Raw genomic sequence first — 21,577 nt, 5'->3', positions numbered from 1 at the left:
TAAATGAACTGCAGATATTTAAATAAAGCTTAAAGAACTAGAGAGCACCACAGTAAATATTTATTTTACAAGATATTCAGTCTTCCAAGTTGTGTGAGATGGGAAAGGCGATAACAAGCATATCCCCAAATAGAGGTTGTTTTACTTTAATAGAGCCATTTTTGCTCCAAATTATTTTGATTAGTTGAACAATAGTAGGTTTTGGTCATCCTTCCTATGAAAACTCATTGAAAATACTAATTCCAAAACTCTATTTGTGAAGGATTTTCTTGGGAGAGTCTTCCCAATAGTCAGTAAAGTTAAATAGCACAGTGCAAAGTTATTCTTTATTCAGGGGATTAATATTTTACTAATTATAAAATGTTTTAAAAGTTAATAGAGTCAAAATCCTTAAGCTGTGTTATTTGGCTTTTACAAATAATCTCCATTCTCTTTACATGACACTGAGTTTTCATTCTAACTAATTCCTCAAGCCCAAAATGTCCCATTCCTGTACTTCGCTGATACAAATATGAGCAGCTAATGTCAACAGGGTTAACTACAGGAATAGTAAAATTTGGATTAAACATTCATAGTGCCTAATACAAATGAGTTCTTTTACCTTTCTGTTGCTAATTTTAATTTCCCTTGATTGTCAAGCACAAGTTAAGTGCCTTCACATGGCTCTTCACTGAATAAATGCTAAAGGACAAGTTTAAACAGGAAATTAAATTGCAGAGATGGGCCCAAAATATGAATATGTATTTGGAGTGGAGGCTGTGTAGGGAAAAATTGAGGAAAAAGGCCTTTAGCCCAGCATGAATGAATGGTGGTGCTCCCTACCACATGGTAGACAGCATGAACCCCCTGGCAGCACCAGCCGAGACAGGAGCCCTCCAAATCCCCATATGTCACAATTGTCATATCAACAGAGTGGCAATTCCTTGTGTCCTAACATATGCTAGTACTACCTTCTAATGTGTTGCAATAACAGGGGAAAAAACCAACAAACATTTTGGCTGAGATGTATTTTGCTGCATAGAAAGTATAAGTCAACAAATGTTATTAACTAGTTATAGCAGAATAGCACGCTGCAAAGGCCACTAGGGTTGCTTTATTGTGTAAAGCCATCACTTGTCACATTTGTCTTTACACTGGTAATCACTTAACAAAAAGCCTAACCTTTGTTTCAGCTCAAATATTTGCTATATATTCTACTCTTTATTTATAAACATCAGTACTTCTGTGGATGTGTAGGTATGTTGCATTCACAATTCTTAATTCCAGGTGAATATTTGTAAGCAGTATTCTAGAATGATCTATAGATGATTCATCTATAAATTGACTTATCTCAAAAAAAGTATTGCACTGCATTGAAGAAAAAGGGCCACAGCTAAATGCACACTTTCCTTTTGTATTCATTGCTTCTAGCTGTTTTCCTCAAAACTAAACACCAGTGTCCTGAGAACATTTGTGAGGACATTACCAGGTTTTCCCCTTGGACAAGAGACACTTGTGTGCAGTTGAAAAAGCAGATGGAATCATTCAGGAAAACATTTATTTTTAATAATATAGGGAATTATTTTTTTAATCCTGTCAAATAAATTTTAAGTTCCTGTGGGAGATATCTTTCATTCTGGAACTAGAGAAAATACTAAATGACTCATTAGGCAATGCAGTTGATGTAAACCCATATATGTTGATTTTCCAATATGCTACTCCAAAGGAAATTAGAGATAAATCCAAATTCTAACTCAAATCACTACTTATTAAACAGATTTCGTAAAAGTGATGATTCTAGAGGGACTCCTGTGTGAGGAAGATTTTGGGGTTTATTTCCTTTGTGTTTCTGTCCACAATGAAACTTTACAATCTTCTAACTGGTCATTATCAACAAGAGACAAAGAATACACACACACACTTCTGAAATTATAAAGAGTAAAACTTGACAAGTACTGAAAAATCTCCCAAAAGACTTTGAATATGCATTGACATATATTGGAACATGTATTTTCATCTTACAGAATTGCTTATTCTTTAAGGTTATCCCATGCAAAACATATTTTGCTAGAGTCTTGTCATATGACTAACAGAAAAAAGTTAATTAGAAACATGCACATTTGGGTATTTGCAAAGTAACTATGCCTCAAAAGTATTAGAGAGCATATCTTACTGAAAATTATAAGGACATGGATTGTTAAAATGAGAACTTATAAAGGTATATTTAGTCTTGGTCCATCAACTGATGACATTTTTTTCCCAGGGCATTGACACAGAGGCAATTAAGTAAGTCATAGCACAATCTGTACATATCCATCTCAGAACAGAACTGTCTACGAAATTACCTTTTTTCAGTATGAAAACAGTAGATTAATTAAACATGAACTCTATGCCTTACAAATAAGCCTTATTCCAACATCATTCTCTGCTAAAGGAATTGTACCTCGCGGGGGGAAAAATGCATACTAGCTGAAAGAAGAAAAATATATTTTCTCAGCTGTGCTGGAAATTGTCTGCTCTCAGAACTCCCCCTGAAGACCAACAGAATAACTGCAGGTTGTGCAACAAAACCAAACCTAAAATAATCTCCTGATATTTTGTTTAATCATTAATGGCATGGCAACATTTCAGTACACCTATGCTGTCTTCAGTAATGCCTCCTGCATTTATCTTTTTATACAGATACTACTAGAATTCAGTAGGAGCTGGTTACATACTGTGCCTTGGCTTCTTCAAAAATTCCAGCCTCTTTGGTAATAATATCTAGCAGTCCTGGAATAAGATCACAGAACTTTTTCTAATTGTATAAAAATAATAAGGATTAAGTGTCTTACAGCTTTCCAGTTGCAAAGTACACGTCTGCTTATCCATCGGATACTTGGTCAGATCCATGCTGCATGCAACAGTTGTGGTGATCCTTGAAAAAAAAGAGTATTGCTAATTATTAATGGGATAAGATTGTTCATCAGTAAAAATGAAAATAAGCCATGTATCCCTATTAAATTAATATTTTCATTCAATTATCTATTGCAAGGAGGAAAAAATCTAGTATTTATTGGTAATAGCATCCCAAACAAGAAACCACTCCAGAACAGCTGAATTTCATGGCAATCTAAAAAGGCCACCCCTTGTTCCTTTCTCACACTGTGTATTTTCCTTTGCTGATATTTTCCAACATATTTTACAATTTTGTTATATTTATCAAAATCTATTATAAGGGATAATCTGCAGTAAATAATGCAAATCAATCATCACCTCTTTTATGACTTCATTGAAAAACAACTGGAATGGCAAAATGCAGTTCTTGAATTTGGCATGAAAGTAAAAGGGTCTATTCAGAGAAGAAAATGAAACCTATTGTTAAATTTAGAAATTTAATCATATGGGTCAATAGCGTTACGTATTTTTAAAAGTACAAGATCATGTGTATTCTACTTTTACAAACAGATAAGTTTCTTAAGCATAAACTTACGTTAACCTGTAAAGTTTAAAATATAAGTACACTTCAAATATGAAGGCTGGTATGCAGCATATACATACCGCAGAGCATACAAGACTGTTCCATTAGGGTATATTCTTATAAGACGATTCTCAACAGTGATATCATGAAGAAAAGACTTTTTTGAATCAACTATGAAGGTATCTGGTACCCAAAGCATTTCCACCAGTCGACCATCTAAGCTTAAACTTTTATTACCATCGAAACAAAGTCTCTCATCAGTCCATCGTTGCCTTAGAAATATGGTAGCTGTGTAGTCCTGAAAGAGAAAAAACAAAATTATCACACAGAGCAAGCCTGTATTATATTCTGTTTTACAAAAGTATATGGAAACAGCTGTTGGGCACAAATAGCCTACGACTCCCCATGTCCTGTTCTTAAATGCTGGCACTCTGAAAGCAGTTGTACTGGCGCTTGCACTGCCAAATTTTCCAGCACTTGATGTGAAGTTGACATCATTACAAAATATTATCTTGAGTACACTTTGTTCTTATAGTTATTGGAATTTTACAGTAAAAGCTGCTAGCCTAAGTCCATGCCTATAAATCAACTGAAGTCATCAGAGTTTTGTAAGCAGATAATCTGTCTCTGTAAATCGTTAAATCTTAGAATGATTTATATAAGTGCTCGCAAACATCATTTTGTTCACATAAACTACTAAATAATGCATTTCTTAAGAAAACTTTGGAAAAAGTTGTATAAATTCAGATAGACAAAAGGACAAAAGAAGTTAGTGGAATAAGCAGTGAATAATCTTTTAGCACAATTTATCCTTTCAGCATCACAAGGGAAACTACCAAATTTACCAAGACCTTGAATATAGCTCTCAGCCCAATTCACCTGTAATTCAGATATGCTTTGTAGTCTTATAGTAAAATCGTGTTATTTCTTAGCACTTCTTTAATGAAATTTTGATCTTCTGGTGTGCTTTTATCAGGATAATAAGTTCATCTTAGGTACTGACCTTACTTTCCCCTTCCTAAATACTATCCAACACTTACTAAGTACAGAGGGACTCTAATGTTCAATTTCTGTGGAAACCTGAGTAATGAAATGGCGAGATACTTCTATGCATATATAAACACAATTTTTTTATATATTTAATTTTTTTAATATATATTTTTTTAATATTTATATATGCACACACTTCTATAGACACAAAGGCACATAAATATTTTCTAATATTGACTATCTGATTAATGATTTTTGCCTTTTATTTCTATGTACCAATGAAGAGTATCTTTAATTAGAAAACTTCATTTCATAGTTTGTTCAAAAATAAATTACACAAATTTAACGAAACACAGCTGGAATAAATTCATGTGAGATAGTAAAAGTAAGAGAAAAACAATACTTGTTCAGCTGTTTAATCACAAGGAAAGGGAGTGGCTTCAAAGTCACATGAATATATAGCTTTCTGAAATGCATAAAGATTTAGACATTCCATCTGCAAAATAAAGACTGTTCTATATTCCTTTCATGACAATTAATACTCAGTAGCAAATTTCTGTTTGTATGTGACAGGTGTGATTTACACCTGCATTTCTCTACTCCTTTTAGTGCTATAACTACTATCTGTAGTGAAAAATAAAATTCCATCTCCTGACACACATTGACTGCACAAAGCGACTCAAAGTCGCATTGTCAGCAGCTGTAAACACATCAACAAGCAAAACAAAACAGATTTCAAAAGCTACAGTACCATATTTATTTCTGATATCGTATCAATGCTTGCAATATCCAGACTCATTCCAACTAAAACGGGACCATCTGCAAAAAAAGGGAAAGTCAGAGTCTAGCACAAGGTTTTTTAATATTCAGTGTTCAGGACAACTGGTTAGAAAATCTCCCACAATATGATCCATTTTCTCTAAATGTTCAAAGGAAATTTTTTGAAGGAAATAAACCTCAAACTTGGACTATGACAGGTTTTTAACAATTTCATAACCAAAATACAATACTTCTAGACTAACAGTATCTTGGCTTTAATAAATATACTTTATTTTCTAAATATTTTATGGTTTATATGATTTACTTTTTTTCCAGAAACAAGATGCTGGGGAAAACGCTGCACAACAAGGTGTGGAAGGTACAATCCCAAGGAACATCACACCCTTCTGCTCCGAGATGCAGAGCAGTGGAAAGAATCCTTCCAGCTGCAACATCTGGTCCATCAGATGTTAGTGAACTAAGGGGTTGCACCTGGCAATGTCACATGGCTAACATCCAGATGGGATAGCTGAGTGACTTTATTTACTGGCTGTTTAAGAATATATTGTCTATATTGTGTCACTGCATTTTAACTTCCTTCTTTTGACCACTAGCAATTAACTTGTGATTTAAATACTTGCATTTATAAAGGGAAATTAGTCTGTCATTCTCCTTTTAAGACCAGCTGAAGGTTTGTTCACTGTGATTAAATACCTTACCTAAGTAGTTGTCATTGTAATGCTAGTATGTTCCAATTCTTGTTTCCATGTGAATACACTTTACATTGTCAGAAGGAAGATCATCAGCTGTGTATTTTAAAATGCAGAAATTATGCAGAGCTTTCATGGGAACATGACATTATTCCTGGTTGAATATGTGCAGAATAATTAACTAAGTACATGTACAAGGAAATTCATATTAAATAAGTGCATCTTTCCAAGTAATTGAGAAGCAGAGAATGTAGTAATGAAAAATCAGATATTTTAGATAAGATCTAGGTAGGTGATGGTGCCAGTATATCGCAGGCATGCTGCTGAAACCCTCTCTTGGCTCCTTGCAATGCATTAGGTATAGATGCCCCCAAATGGCATCTAGAGGAAGACAGGGTCCAGCTTTACCCCACTGACTTGCACTAACAAAAACTGTGTCATTCTAAGTGGTGTAAGTGCATTGGTATGTTTATTTTTTCCAAAATAATTTCCATTTGTAATGCATGTGTCAGCGCTGTTAAACATCTGGCACTTCTGAAAGAATCTATAAATGCTTTGTTCTGGACTCTGTTGAAACTTCAACCATAAAACTCCAGCTTAAAGCAGGACTGTGGGCTTGCAGCATTCCTTGATGGTAATCAATGTGTTTATTATATACTATAAACTGTACATTGGAATTGGAAAAATTTGTTCATCTATTGGAAGAAGGCTTTGGAAGTTAACTTAAGAACAAGATTGTACGACTTAAAAGTTCTCAGACCATTGACAGATTGTTGTTTCTTTCCATTCTTTTCAGGTTTTGATATCCCAAGAATACATTTATATTTGTTACTCAATGGTTATAAACTTGAGCCTCTAGGAAACTCTGCCCAACTTTCTAGCATGCAACAGCAGCAGAATTAATTGACACTTGTGCTTACCACTGTACTATATCATTACTACAAGTTAAATATTGCCAGCTTCAAAAGACACGTCAGATGCTCAGAAATTCTTAAATTTAAAGATAAATGTGATTTATAACCCATTTTCTAGGGGTTTTGTTGTTTGGGGTTTTTTTCCAAGCCTTCCTGTGGATTCCAATGTGTCACTGTATGAGAGCATCTCACTACCAACAGTCACACAAGAATTTGGGGGGAAGCTCATCATGCAAGGCGTATATACTTAATAATGGACCATCCTTGGGAGTTGACAGTGCAGTGTTCAGCTGACAATATGGGAATTCTGGCTGTGAATAATCAGACTCTTTCCTATTATATCGTATTTTATTGATAGGAACGCTTATCCTTGCCTAGTCAAAGTGATACGGATTAGGAGAAACGTTCATTAGCAACATTTAGTATCATCAGTGCTATTGTTACACATCTGAGACGAAAAGCTGACTTTCCAGAATGATTACTGAAATTAAATTAGGTTTAATTTTTCTGGAGTCACAGACATAGGACTTTGTGCATCGCTTTCTTCCTTCTCTCCTGTTATATTTTTCAAAATACTATTGAGTACCACAACTGAAATGTAGTGTAGGTGACTCCCAACTACCAAAAGACATCTACCTTAGATTCAGAGGTACTTTAGGCTCGGACTAGTTGTCCTAGCACAGACCTGCCTTGCAGTTCAAGTGCTAAAGAGTGGTACTGTAGTCAGGACAAAACCACCCAGCTTTGCTAACCATGACAGTCTTCATAACACAAGAGCTTGTGCTGTGCAGCCAGCCTGTCGAGCCAAGCACTCAGGAAAACTCAGCAGCAAATTACAACCCTTCAGATACAGCAACATGCCAGAGAGGAATTGTGCAGGGGAGGGGAATCACGGAAGGGTTCTTTAATAACACAATACAAGCTGTTGAGAATAGCTTTGCTTTAACAATTAAATCAGAAAACTATTACTAGTTAAATGCTATTTTTTTGTGTGTGTGAGGCTAAACACAGTTTATGGTTCCTTACTAAATAAGTGCATTATTAATAACAGAATGAGTCTCCCCACAATTATTCACCAGGGTTTTCCCTGAACTTCCTCTGAAAGGTCTGTTGACAGTGTCAGAAACAGGGCAGTAGACCAGATGAGGCAGTCGATTCCTACATTTCCATATGTTTGGCAGAAATTTTATGTATAATGGCAGCTTCAGAAGAAATTGACCAATCTTCAGAAGAAAACTGAAGTTAGTCTGTCCTGCATTAGTTAAGAGAATCGTCAAAACATGACAAATATCCACCGAAGGGTGTGCCTTGTTACAGCAATGGGTGCATTCAATTAACATATATTTTAACTTTTACTGAAATTTATGTACAAAGCCTGTTACTTCATGCACTTTACAGATATTCATAGTAACCCCATATGGGAAATTAGCCAGAAGAGTGGCAGACAGCACACCTAAAAATTAAGTTTGGTTCACTGCAGTGATCACAGTCTCTTAATCTTTGCACCAAAAAAGTAAACCACTACTGTGTCACATAGATATTTGTAACTTTGAAGATCAACTACTTAAATCAGTCTGCACTATTGTGAACTGCCAATGCTGAGCTATTAGCAATAGCGCTTTCATTTAGTTTAAGAAAACTTAAGATGATTCTGACATTTGGAAATATCTCAAAAGGGATGGCTTTTTGGAAGAACACCTTACCCTTGCACAATATTGGATAAAATACTATGCAACTCTAACAGAGAATTAGACGGGAAAGTATGACCAGAATAATTTATTGTAGGTTCATGAAAAACTGGTTTTTTTCTGCCTGACTGACAGATTTGCTTTGGTTTAGAGTATTATGGGACTTTTAGATGAAATGATAAATTAAGCTTGGATTTTTTTGGTGCATTTAACGTCCCACCACAAGACATCTTTCTTGACAGGTACATGTTAAATGAAGAGACTGGACAGATTAAGACAAGCCTTCTGACAGATCTCAACTATAATATTTTATGCAAAGACGTCAGAAGACAGGTCCATTTCTAGCAGGAATCAGCTTCAATCTTATTTGTTCACATCAGTGATCTTTAGTCAGTGATGTAGTTTCATTGGTACAGTTGGTGAATAAGACAAAAATTGGTAGGGAATGTAATAACAGCTTGTTAAATCATTTGTCAAAAAAACCCACTTTAATACAGCCAAATGCCAGCAATTAATGTGGGGACAAATAATGCAGGCAATATGTCCAGGATAGGAAACTATCTTGGCAAGCAGCGCCTTTGAGAAGGATTTAGAGGTTGCCACAGATAATCATTTCAACATGATCTTTCTGCACTATGCTTTGGCAGAAGCACTATAGCAATGGGGAGCAATACATAGAATTAAGTTATCTTGCAATCTAGACTGTACTGGCAAGACTGTTACGAGATTACTGTGACAATTTGTTTTCCACATTTGAATTTAAAAAAATCTGCAAACAGCAGACAGAGTTCAATTGAGGAAGAGAGAAATATTCCAGAGAGAGAAGACAAAAACCTCTGGAAGCTTAGTATCTAAGCTTGTAACATGAAAATTAAGGAACAGCATTTACTCAGCTCCCCAAGGACAAGACAGAGAGGTGACTTGCCCAGTGTCAGTAGGTACACAGAAACACTATTCAGTAGGTAAGTTGTACACATTCTTTGACTAAGCAAAGCCATAGGCAACATAAAACTTCAAATAAATATATTTTTGTCTAACTGAACTTAAGCACTGTTCATCATTTAGTCTCTAGAACTCAGCATTTAGGGGCAGGGGAGAAAAAAAACAACAAACAAACACAAATCTACATGCAGGAAGCTGGGTTTGATGGCAATGATTGTCTCATATTGTCTCTTATCTCCATGGGAAAGAAAGGAAAATATACATTAACATCTGTATGCTGAAGTTTATAGTTTTGCACCATCACTGATTTATTAAATCACAATTTTAAGGATTCAGCAGGGATTGAAAAGATATTTTTCCCAAATATACAACTGGCTGGACACATTCTGGACTTTTTGCCTTTCTCTAAAGGCTAATTGATACATAAAATATTCTTTAGATTATGGTCATCTGGTGTTTCATGTACTCTGCGAGGTTGTCTCACTAAATCAAAGGTTCTTAGACAGAGCTAATATTCTGACATCTCCTGGTCTCTTTTGGGGGTATACTGTAAAATTCTGAGGACTAAAATGCCTTCATCTAATTAAACTCATAAAACTTGATATAAACAACATTTGAGGAAAAAAAAACTATGACTGGTCTTAGAAGGTTGGACTCAAATTTAATTTGCTTTCTTGAATTAAAACTTTAAGACCATGAAATGTATTACTCATTACAAGGCTAAGGAAAATAGACTTTTAAATATAGTTTAGAATAACTGATTTGAGCATGACACTTTTCTATACCACTTGAAAGCCGCTTCCATATTCAAAAATACTTAGCTGTGACCTTTTCCTAGTCTCTCACTTTTTAATGAGAACACTTAAATTATCACATTCAATCACAGAAGAAAATCTATTTGTATCAAATTATTTACAAGATTTAATGCATCCCTTAACACCTCCATGTGCCTGATCCAAGGCTCACTGAAGTCAGCAGGAATTGCTCATTAATTCAGAGAGGTTTGGCACAGCATCTAACGTTACAAAATTGGCCTACACAGTTTCAGCAGAAAACCTGGTGTTAAAATCAGCTTGTATTACTCAGATAAAGTTTCAGGGTTATGTAGCACATTTAAGCAAAATAACTATGCATTTTTAAATCCCTTACCTCAGCTTTTCTTTAGAAGACTTTCACATCTACCTAAAAGTCTAAGATGGATATTATTACGATAAGGGGTATTATCTACTAATACTACTACAGATGTATTTCATATTCCAGTACAAATAATGGTTAAAATCATTCTAGAATAGGTATTTTTTTGAATTCATTAATGGAACTGCCTGTTTTTATCTGTTCAGTTTATAAATATTGAGCTGGTTCATCAAGCAAAAGAGGAATATAAAAATGCTATAGTTAAGGAAAAAAAATATTCTTAATAGTAATATTTGGATGAGGGCAGAGGCAAGTAACCATTTCAGCTGCGATTTCTCTGTACTAAACATTGTGTAAAAGTAACACCATGATTTGGTAATTGGTATGTACCACCCACCCAACGTAAAATGCTCAGTATATTTTACTTGTTGCAAACCTTTGACATACTAAGACTGCTTTCAACTGATCTAATTTTAAGCACCCTTTTTAGGTGCCTAGAGATGGGAATGACATTCTGTGTTGGGCGTAAATGGCAGCCTTTAAGCAACAAGAGCCTGGAGGGGTGGCCTTAGGGGAGGAGATGACTTAAGGCAAGATTAATCCAGGCTTAAAATCTAGAAATCTATTATTTCCCATCAATGTAAGGAGAGAAGCCAATTTTTGTGTTGTTATACAGCTACTGGATTCAAAGGAAAAATATCTCATAATGTCCTCGTTAATGACACTATCTGAGTTGTATCCTCTTAGGTAATTGCCAGTTATCTGCCAGTCCCAGCACAAGGACCAAGCACGAACAAATATGCAAATGGAGGGCTTATTTAACTAAACTTATGAGCTGCCATAAGATTTCCTTGACTAGTAAAGATTTGTGTTCCTCCTGGCTTTAGGAAAAAGAGAACCTTATTTCATGATCATTTGTTTATACTTAATGCTTTCTTTTCAGGACTAACAAAACCCAACATTTTGCTAAATATTAAGGAGTTCAGTGTCACTGATTTTTTTAAGAGTATGATCATATCTTGGCAGCAAGCATCCTTCAAAAATCCACATTTCCTGCCTGAAGAAAAATTTCAAGGACAAATAACTTTGAGATGACTTTGAATTATGTTATTCTACATTCAAGCTAACCTCTGGCCCGCTCACACGTGATATAAATCACATTTCAGTGTTCCATTATGACTAGCTAACATTAAGCTCAAAGCATTTTAGATGCCAACAGATAATACCAACTAGTTTCATGACAAATTTCTTTACAGATATTTATGAGTGCATATCTAACTGACCACACAAATAAACAAATATGCATACTTTCAAAAGCAAAGGAATTTTGGCACACAAAAAAAAAGGGGAGCCAAATGACTTAAAAGGGCGGTTGACTTTAGGATATTATTTTTAGATAGCTCCATGTATCAACATACACATACTAGGTTCCCATTTTATGCAAATCCTTTCATGCTCTTCAGACAGCAAATATAGATCTTGGGGTTAATATGCACATAAATCTTTTTCTGTGCATGTTTCTAGAAAAACAAGTTTACAAGTTTCCTTCTCAGGATAAATCAGCACTGATAGGTTGAAACAGAGCTATATCATATCAGAGAAAGTAAGGATTTTCAGGGAAAAAGGATGGTAAAAATAAAAAGGCACAAAAGAGGCATAAATTACTAAATTACTGTAGCCATTGATGTAATCCTGAGTAAAGCCAGCTATACTGAAATCTTTCTCACAAAGAACAGATACAAGGTACACCAGCTGCAGGCAGATAATATTCATAGAAATAAGGAAGTTATTAAATAGAACAAAGCTAGGATAGCTGTGATCACAGAGATCAGTATAATAAACTGATTTGTTAAAGTGAAGATTCAGGTGGTTTACTAGCTGTGCTTCTGAGGAGAGGTATAGCTCCTCCTGGACTTACAGACATCCAAGCTGCAGCCCACCTTGTCAGCAACAAAGAGGGATCAGGGCTGCAAAGACATCACTCCCAACCCCAAGCATACATATCTCTCTTACATGGAAAATGATCCTAAATGATCTTGCCAAAAGCTACAGATCCAAAAATCATAGAATCATAGAATAGTTAGGATAAACACTTCCTAGATCATCCTAACCTAAATTATTCCTTTTAAAAGTAATTTCTCACAGAATTATCAACCCTGACAGCATCAATAAAATGCATTTTTCAGATTCTTATCCCATTCCTTCAGCAGTAGGGCTAATATAGATCCTGACACACAGTGTTTGTACGCCTGAGCTGTAGCGAGCATATGCAGCAACAGTGGCACTGTCTGGAAATGCTAGACTGTCTCTGCATACGGCAGAAGGTCTGCACTTGAGCTCCTTTGGGATTTGTAAGCAAACGCAGAAAGTCCGTAGCATCCTTCCGAACAAAATTCACAGGCAGAAAACGAGCTATAGTTCTGCTGCATTATTACAGCTGAGAAAAAAAAATAAGCTCACATTAGGAAAGGGAGATTTGTAACTCAAAAGTGCTTTACTGTTGGTCTTGAATACTATCATAGGATTTTGCAATTAAGTTCTGTTTGTGTCCACCAAAGCACATCCATCATGGCAGTGCCAAAGTATCACAAGTACTAGCCTTAAGCAATGAACAAAACGTATTAATGGCCACTGAGCATATAAATATTTTCCATTATGCATCATCTCCAATGCAAAGGTGTTAGTTTATTAGCATTACTTCTATTTTGTGGAAAATCTTAGACTATGTAAATACTTTATAGGAGTTTTTATCAGCAGCTGAGACAAACATAGTAATACCAAACAGATTAAATAGGTTTCCCTTTCTCCTAAACCTAAAATACAGATTTATCTTATTATTTTTATGAAATGGATTCAGAAATTGCACATGATGTGGAGTGTCCTTATGGAATAGGCTGATACTCTAACCAGGTATTTGAATGGCAAGAGGTAACAGCATAGTCTGAAAAACATTTTAGCCAATCATTAAGAAGGACATGAAGGCATATCAAAGTCATTTGAAACCTTTAATGATTCTGAATATTTAACTTAGGAACTATTGTCTAGCAGTCACTCTGCAAATTAATTTTCTGACCGATGTGGTGCTGAGCATCTTTTCAGCATGCAGAGTATTTTCTTTTTCAGAGTTCTGCAGTCACTCCAGGCAGGTATCATCACCCTACCTCATAACTCCTCAGTATATCTGATACACGGAATAGTCTGATTCAAGCAAGGAAGGTGTCTGTCATTGAGATTTCTGGTGCCTAACATTCACTGCACTGCAGGGCAGTAAAATCTGCCTTCGTGCAGTGGACTATGGGGGTCTTCCAACCTGATGACCATGAACTTCTAATGCGAGAAACTCAGATTTTTGTTTTATTTTTCCTCACAGTTCTGCAGTGAACCAGTTCAGTGACCTTTAAGACCCAAGACCAGAGAAGCATTTATGAAATAATTCTCTTGCATTCTTACAGTAGATGCACTTAATACTTGGTAAAGTAACAAGATTTGCCTGTGCTTTTATGAACATTTTGATATATAAAGCTTTCTTATCCTTAATCAAAACTTTTTATAGTTATTATTTAGGAAATTAGAGGAAATTGTGCTTTTAAATAAGCAGCTTATTTCACAGAGGACACATTAACATCGACAGTCAAGTCTCCAACAGAGCCTGGAAGTTTTGTTTGTGAATGCCTGGAATATATGTATTTCACTTTGGGCCACAAAAGCTATTATGCTACATCTTATTATATCATAGTACATCATGTACAATCAGATCAGTCACTGTCAAACACTGAAGGAAAAAAGTACAGCAAAAAAAAACATTTGCTCTCATCGCTAAGTTTCCGACACTGCATTACGTTGTGGCTCAACCTTATGGAAACAGCCTTTCTACTTACTATCAAAAAATGGACGTAGATACTTGTTGTATCCTTTTATTATTTTTTGTATAGTTGGAGGTAGAATTTCACCTTTTCCTTCAGCTTTGGAAATTTGCATTGACCTAAATGGAATTAAAACAGTGAGAATGTTTTAAAAGAACATCATCAAGTATAGTAGAGATGACATTGCAGGAAAATACTGTATCAGTTTCAAGGTTACTGATGATTACTGCCCATCAAATAATGTATTAGGAAACATTTGTACATATGCATTTCACAGCACTGTAAACAATGTTCTAGAAAACATCAGATTTTATAATGTGCACTAGTCTCTTACTGGAAGAAGATAACACTTTTTTACCTTAAAGCATACCATTTCTTAACACCTCACCTTAGAAAACAGTTCAGTCTTCTTTAATACCTTCTCTGTAAATAGGACATTACTATTATAATCTAGGAACGTGGGAAAAGTGTTGGCTGTTTATTTCAGCATTTAAAATTAAGCTTCTTTTTACATAATGAAATACATTCAATTTAGCTCCTGGAGAGAGGCAGAAACCAGCCTCAGAGATTAGTGCATAAAACCGCTTTTAAAATCCTGCTTTTATAACAGTTTTTAAACAGGCTACAGAAATAACCCTGTTGGGCAAAACTGGTGAAGCATAGTGAGAATGCAAACCACTGCTTTGTTTGAAGTAATTACAAATATGAAACACAGAAGCTAAATGGAAATAAGTAAGCAATTTTAAAACCCTGGGGCCCCTGCAACAGCCTCACTGGGAAGCTGAGTGAAGGCACTAGAGGGGATGCATACCACAATCGCAGTTTTTTACTTAGGCTACATCCAGATTAATTTTTATATATTCCCACTTTGTCTTTTATAGGTCTTTATGGCTAGCAGCTGTGGATGGGCACCTCGGGTCGTTACGGGCTGTTACACAGAGAAGGATAGCTTTGCTCTTAGTTTCTGCCTAACCCCTAAGGTGAGCACCTGAGTGCAAGCAAGGTGTGCTCACCCATCACAGATTCCGGCTGTGCTCTTCATAAATTAAAACACAAGTGTTACTGACTGCTCATTACCAGTGATTTCAGAAAAGTGTGGGTATGACTTTAACTATGAAGGTGAGAAGCAAGTAATTAATTGACTCAAGGAAGTCCAGCTGGCTGCAGGCAAAGGCATTATCTGCTGATGGAGAATAGCCACTACATATTCACCAGGAGAGGGTCTCTTTATTTCTTACTACACACATCAAAAGTGACTGGTTACTAGAAGCAACCAGTTTTGCTCCTTAGTTCCCATACAGAAGATATGAATTGTAGATGTTGTGGCTCAGGGCTGTGGAGAAGGGTGTAAGTACAAATTGATGGTCAAAGGGTCTTTCCCTTTTTGTGTTCTTTCCTAGTCATACCCAATCCTCACTGAATTTCTTCTTCCCAGTTCTATTAGGCCTGCTCCTGAGAGCTCTGTTTGCTCTTCATAATGATGTTTCAAGGTCTCCTGTAGCCTTCTAAAGCTTGTGCCTTTGATTTTAATTTTACTATATTTCTGAGGGATCTTGAGCTGTTCTGCCAGGAATCTGTGGCTTTCATCCACTAGGAATAATCCAGTATCTCAGATTAGCAAGATTTTAAATGCTGAGATGATCTCACCAAGTACATGTGGCCAAATCACACTGTGGTTTGTGATGTGGTGTCTGCTGTCCTGAAACACTGCTGTGTGATTTTTCTGTTCAACAAGCTATATTCCCACATAAGTAGCTGTTTAGCAGTTTTTTCAACTCTTGTAGCTTAGGTATTTGAACAGTCTTATTTACTTTTCTTATTTTGTTCATGGGTTTTTATTTTTGCTAGAGAACTATGTTATTAGTTAATGTAGGTGTGGTCTTGAGTAATGCCATCATTGAAATAACAAATATTTCTCCTGTAAATTATGTACTAAAGAAGCAAGCATCGTCACATTAAGTTAAAATGTGAATATAAATAAAAGGGCCAGTTTTATGTTGCATAAAAGTCTTGGAATTAAAAATGTACTTGAATTTAACTTTTAAATGCTGTACTTGCAGTAGATATTTCTGCTTTTGAAATTTGCATGTAACTTTAGCTAAGTGTTCGATGAGCTGCATGAGTTTAATTTCATAGTTTTATTGGATTCTTCTTGAATAGCTTTCATACCCTGTGAAACAGTAAAATAAAACTTGTCCCTTTTCCACTACACGGACATAATACTGTTGTGCTCATCAATATGCAACTACAGAGTGGTCTGCTGCATTATCATTGACCATTATTTTCTAAAAGATAGCTTAAATTTTTGTCATTGCTGTTTGGAAGTCCTTTCCTCAAATCACCTGTGGAAATAGTTCTTTATTTCCCTCAGAAATACATAATGTACAGTCTTTGGTCTTTGACTTTTACGGGTAAGAACCTGCTGGCATGAAAAAGCGGTTGTGCAGTAACTGAGGTGGTGAATTAATGGGGCACTGTCCCTTGTACACTATTTTGCCCGGCAGTCTTTGAGAAGTCTTATCACATTAAGAGAGGAATCTGATGCCTCATATATGTGAGTGTGTGGTGGTACCATCTTGGTAACTTTGAGGATACTTAGAAGCAGCTTGTCAATGTTGAAAGGTAAGGAATCTATAAATGTTACGTACCTTAAGTGGATTTGCTTATCAGCATTTCAAGTGAGGATGCCCTGTTTCTTTTAAAGTACTTTTCAATTCATGTGCCCCATTCATCACTAAACAGCCGAACACATTCCTATATTCTGTCATATAGCCTTATGCAGGAATCACAAAGGATTAAAGTAAAAGCTGAGTCTCATTCTCGCATGCATGTTCATCTTCTCATCAATGCATCTAAGCTTCTCTTTTACCCTGTATTTTTCTTGTTATATTTAACTAACTGCATACGTTTTAGTTCCTCCATTTTCTTAATGTATTTGAAATACATAGGCATGCATCTAAATATGGAATTGTCTTGAAAGAGCTGTTACAACCACTGAGAAGAGAACAGGCTTTTATACAAGAAAACTGAATCTGTATTTGTCAGCTGGGAATATCTATTTGTTCTGGGCTGTCAATGTATAATACATGGTATAATACATGTTTAACCTCTTCAGGTTCAATGATGCATTCTTGCTTTTATAAAAGGTGAATTATAATTATTTAATTTCCTTAATTGTGTTATGGCTTAAAAATGTAATATTTTTACAGGCTAGGCTGAACTTGATAGGTACAGCAACTGCTTGTTATTTAAGATAACACTAAGACACTCTTAAGTCAGTGTCTTAACAGAATTGAGTAACTGGAGGAGGAAGAGGGCATGTCTGCCCTTAACAGTAATATACATCACCACTTAAAACGTAAGTACAGTCAAGACACATGTACAGGAATATTTTTCCTGGGTATTTTTTGTCACAAGTTATGTATCATGAAAGAGGCATAAACACCTTAGAACCGAGAGAAGAGAGAAAGAAAATGCCAAATACAGTCTGTGAGCAACATCCCCCTCAGGAAAATCTAGGGGGAAATAGCTGTTTTCAGGCAAATCACTGACAGGCAAAGGGTTTACTGATGTAAACAAAGAGGTTACTTCTTGTTTCATGCCCAGGGTGCTCAAGGATACAGGCTTTTGTATAGTCTCTGTGGATAAACTGCAGAAGAATCACCTACATCAGTGATTAATTCTCTGCTTCAAAACCTCCAGTACCCCCACTGATCTTTTGGTTAATTGTTGAGGCTGAAACAGTAGCATTATGTTACCATTTACCAGATACAGGAGAAAATACTTAAATAATGTAAGTGTCCATAAACTCAACCAAAAAAACAAAACACTAAAAATCACACAAAATAAATGGGAGCCCTTCTTGGGATCAAACAGCAGATATTTACTTAAGCTAATCCCTGATAATGAATCTATTCATTACTTTGATCAATTTGCCTTAATTTTTTCATTTCTACTTTTTTAATAAAAATATTTCTGGGAAACCGATCCAGGCAATGCCCTGGATATAGACTTTAGTATGTGTGTCTATGATGTAATTGTAATGTAATTTAATTCAAGTGAAATTAAGAAATGTCATTCAAGAAGGGAGAACTAGAAAGCAAGGTGAAACCTAGTAGTCTTGTGTGACATTGTTAGCGTGTGTGTTGTGACATATCATGTCCTCTCTATGAATATGATAAGGAAGATGAGGCTCTGATCTTAAAATAAAAAACCATTACCAAACAATATTATTGGTTATAAAATACTCTGTAGAGGAAAGCCTCTTCACGCATTTGTCAGAGCTCGCACATGTGGGTTGCCTAAGGGGTCAGCTGCAGAGCAATCCTTGCCCTTGCTTCTGTACATTTCAGTCCTTGGATATTGCTTAGAATTGTTTCTCTGTTTCAGCACCAAGCAGCATATTTTTTTATTTTAAACACCACTTTCACTATACCTTCCTGATGTGTGTGCTGCAAAAAAGCATTTGCACGCCTAAGCATCACCTTGGCTGTGAAACTGGCAAGGGGCAGAGCTGCATCTTAGCCTGTATTTGGATTTGGATACTACATCAGCTCAATACTGTGCACTTGTGTCCAAGCTAAACAGGTGCTATGCATGCACGTGATTCCCATGGATGCTGTACAGGAGTTAACTGTCTGTGATTCTGGATACTCTTAGCTGTGTGAAGCTGTAAGAGGATTTGAAAAGTCTGCCTGATAATAATGAGAGCAATTACACTGCAGGCTGAACTTCTCAAGGAAATTAGCCTCCTTGTTTCTTAGATGCTTCTGAAATTTTGTTGGTCTCTTAGCAGTGTTTTATTACTGCAAAGCCATGAATCATGCAGTGATTATAGAGTGTGACAAGTCACAGCTGACAAGGAAGGAAGGTGGAATTAGAGCAAGTGTGTGTGCTCTAAACGAAGATCTCTTTATAGCACTGGAGAAGGTGTGGGAGATGAATGCTTTAAGCTCCCTTTCAGGGGACTCTTTTACCTGCCCTCATGAGTGGAGGCTTTATCTAAACATACATTTGCACACCCACTTGAACCAAAACTCAGGCAGAATCTTACCTTAAGGATTTTACTGGGAGACCAAATAGGTTAGGTAATTCTACACAGAATTGGCTAATAGATTTTAAATACTTCAGTTAAAGGTGGTAGTGACTATGTCCATGCTTGTCTTTTCTTATTAGAATTACTTACAAAGAATAGTTTTTCCCCGTTTTTATATAAGGAATATATTTTCAGTGCTCTATTCCTATCCTAAGTTTTTTTTTGTCATGGCAACTGCACTGTTAGCAGGGTTACTGGTACACAGAAGGAATCGGTTTCACCTTCCAGCTTAACACAACTAAGCTTTCCTAAAGACTTCATGATTTCATCACAGAGAATAAGAAGACAACATTTTAATCAGGTAAATCTTTTTAAGACACTCTCCTTTAGTAATGAATGCACAATGATGACTCTACTACCTCAAGCTTACAGTACATTTAGGTGGACTGTGTGCTTCTGTCCTTGGGCAAGGTACTGTGCTCTAGGCAAGGACCCATCTAAATTTGTGTCCTTCTAAATCTGCTAAGCATCTGATGATATTCACACTCTTTATACAGTAATCCTTCATTTGAAGGATCATTTGCTTAAATTAAATGGTTTGGGTGGTTTTTTTTTCCCTTCCCCATCAGTCTTCTCAATGAAAAACAACTGTAACTCAGTTAAGGTAACCAAGATGATTCGTGAAGGAGTTCAGTCCTGTATTTCTGTTAATGTTCAGGTGGTTTTATCTATTTAAGAGGAAAGATTCAACTGTCTAATTTCGCTCTTTACCTGGTCAGACAGATTTCTAATTAAAAGCAAATTGATTATAAACCAACTGATATTACTATATGTTTAAGAAATAATATTTTTTTAGCAAATATTTCTTACCTACACATCATCAATAGAAAAAGGGCTCTGAGACTCCAGCATTTAAGACTGCACATTGTCAGGTGTGGTTTCAGAAGCTTTTGTAGCCCCTAAAAAAAAAAAGTGCAGAGGCAACGTTTTACAGTACATTTGCATTTCAAATACATGCATTTCACAAGGTTTTCAACACTACTGTATCTTGAATAGCTGCTGCTATAAATCTATTAGTAAATATTGATAACAATAAAACCTCTCAAAATGTAAAAAAAGACATCAGCAATAATTTAACTTACCAATTGAAGCTGCATTGCAGTGTACTACAGCTCTTTCATTTTTGCATCTGTCCTTTAAATATTGGGAAAAGTAATTGTTTTGAAAAATCATGCAATCATGCAGGAGAGTCATAAACAGTTTTGTGTCTGCTATTCATGCTTGTAAATGAGTGTCTCTGGTATATCAGTGCACTCTGAAGGGAAAATATGTAACTCCATCTTATAACACAGCTGCTCAAGAGCAGCATCTTTGGCATGGGGGTAGCAACAATACCTGTGATGCTTATCTTTGGCAAGCTTTTTGTTAATGAAGTAAATCAAAATGATATGTTTCTGCCCCTAGCTATTAAAAAAAGGTCCTTTGACTGTATATAAATAATCATATATAAGCATCCACATCCATCAAAATGCTTGGCTGAGGCAAGATGTTTTCTTCTGAATGAGATTTCTTTGCCTTTGTCAGTATGATTCACATCCATAATGGTTATTTTAAGTAATCTGTCAGCACTGTAATCCATTTCTTGATGAAAAGAGTATCAGTCAATATTTTAACGCATTCATGCAACAGATCTGAAATTCATGGGCTAAGCATACTTTTGCTATACTTCATCAAGGCACATAAATGTTATTTTAAGACTTGCTTCAAAACACAAAAAAAAAACCAACTACATGACAGGAACATTATCCAGAATCTGCAAAACAGCTGTTAAATGTTAATAAATATGAATGAAATATCTGTTGTAGGTTTTAGAAAGGGACAATCAAACAATACTATTTTTGATGTCCAGAATATATTTTGCAGGAGTCTCTTGCACTTCAATCTCACAATAAATTATAAACAGTAAAAAATTTGAAGCTTCACAACTTGAAGCTTTGTTTCACCATGCTTTCCTTTCCAATGCAAAATTCTAGTGAACTCTTTTTATTCCAAAGTGATTTTTCTTTCGGTCTATAGTTCTAGTAAGAGCAACACAAATGGTGT

At 35.6% G+C, this 21,577-nt stretch overlaps 1 protein-coding gene across 1 annotated transcript in view; it reads right to left on the bottom strand.

Moving 5' to 3' along the window:
• The window catches only part of LOC308222701 (gamma-aminobutyric acid receptor subunit pi-like), a gene marked incomplete at both ends in the record, with an annotated part of 40,270 nt that extends 19,870 nt beyond the window's left edge, over positions 1 to 20,400 (bottom strand). Inside the window, 5 exons of the mRNA XM_080621039.1 lie at positions 2,814 to 2,896; positions 3,520 to 3,737; positions 5,181 to 5,248; positions 14,455 to 14,558; positions 20,345 to 20,400. Of these exons, the coding sequence (XP_080477165.1) occupies positions 2,814 to 2,896; positions 3,520 to 3,737; positions 5,181 to 5,248; positions 14,455 to 14,558; positions 20,345 to 20,400 (529 nt within the window). The remainder of the gene's footprint in view (positions 1 to 2,813; positions 2,897 to 3,519; positions 3,738 to 5,180; positions 5,249 to 14,454; positions 14,559 to 20,344) is intronic.
• Between the last annotated feature and the right edge of the window lie 1,177 nt (positions 20,401 to 21,577).

Source organism: Psittacula echo (assembly GCF_963264785.1).
Source record: "Psittacula echo genome assembly, chromosome: 6".
Taxonomy (NCBI): Eukaryota; Metazoa; Chordata; class Aves; order Psittaciformes; family Psittacidae; genus Psittacula; species Psittacula echo.
Note: the sequence above shows the minus strand (reverse complement) of the source record. Positions and strands in the feature narration are given on the sequence as shown.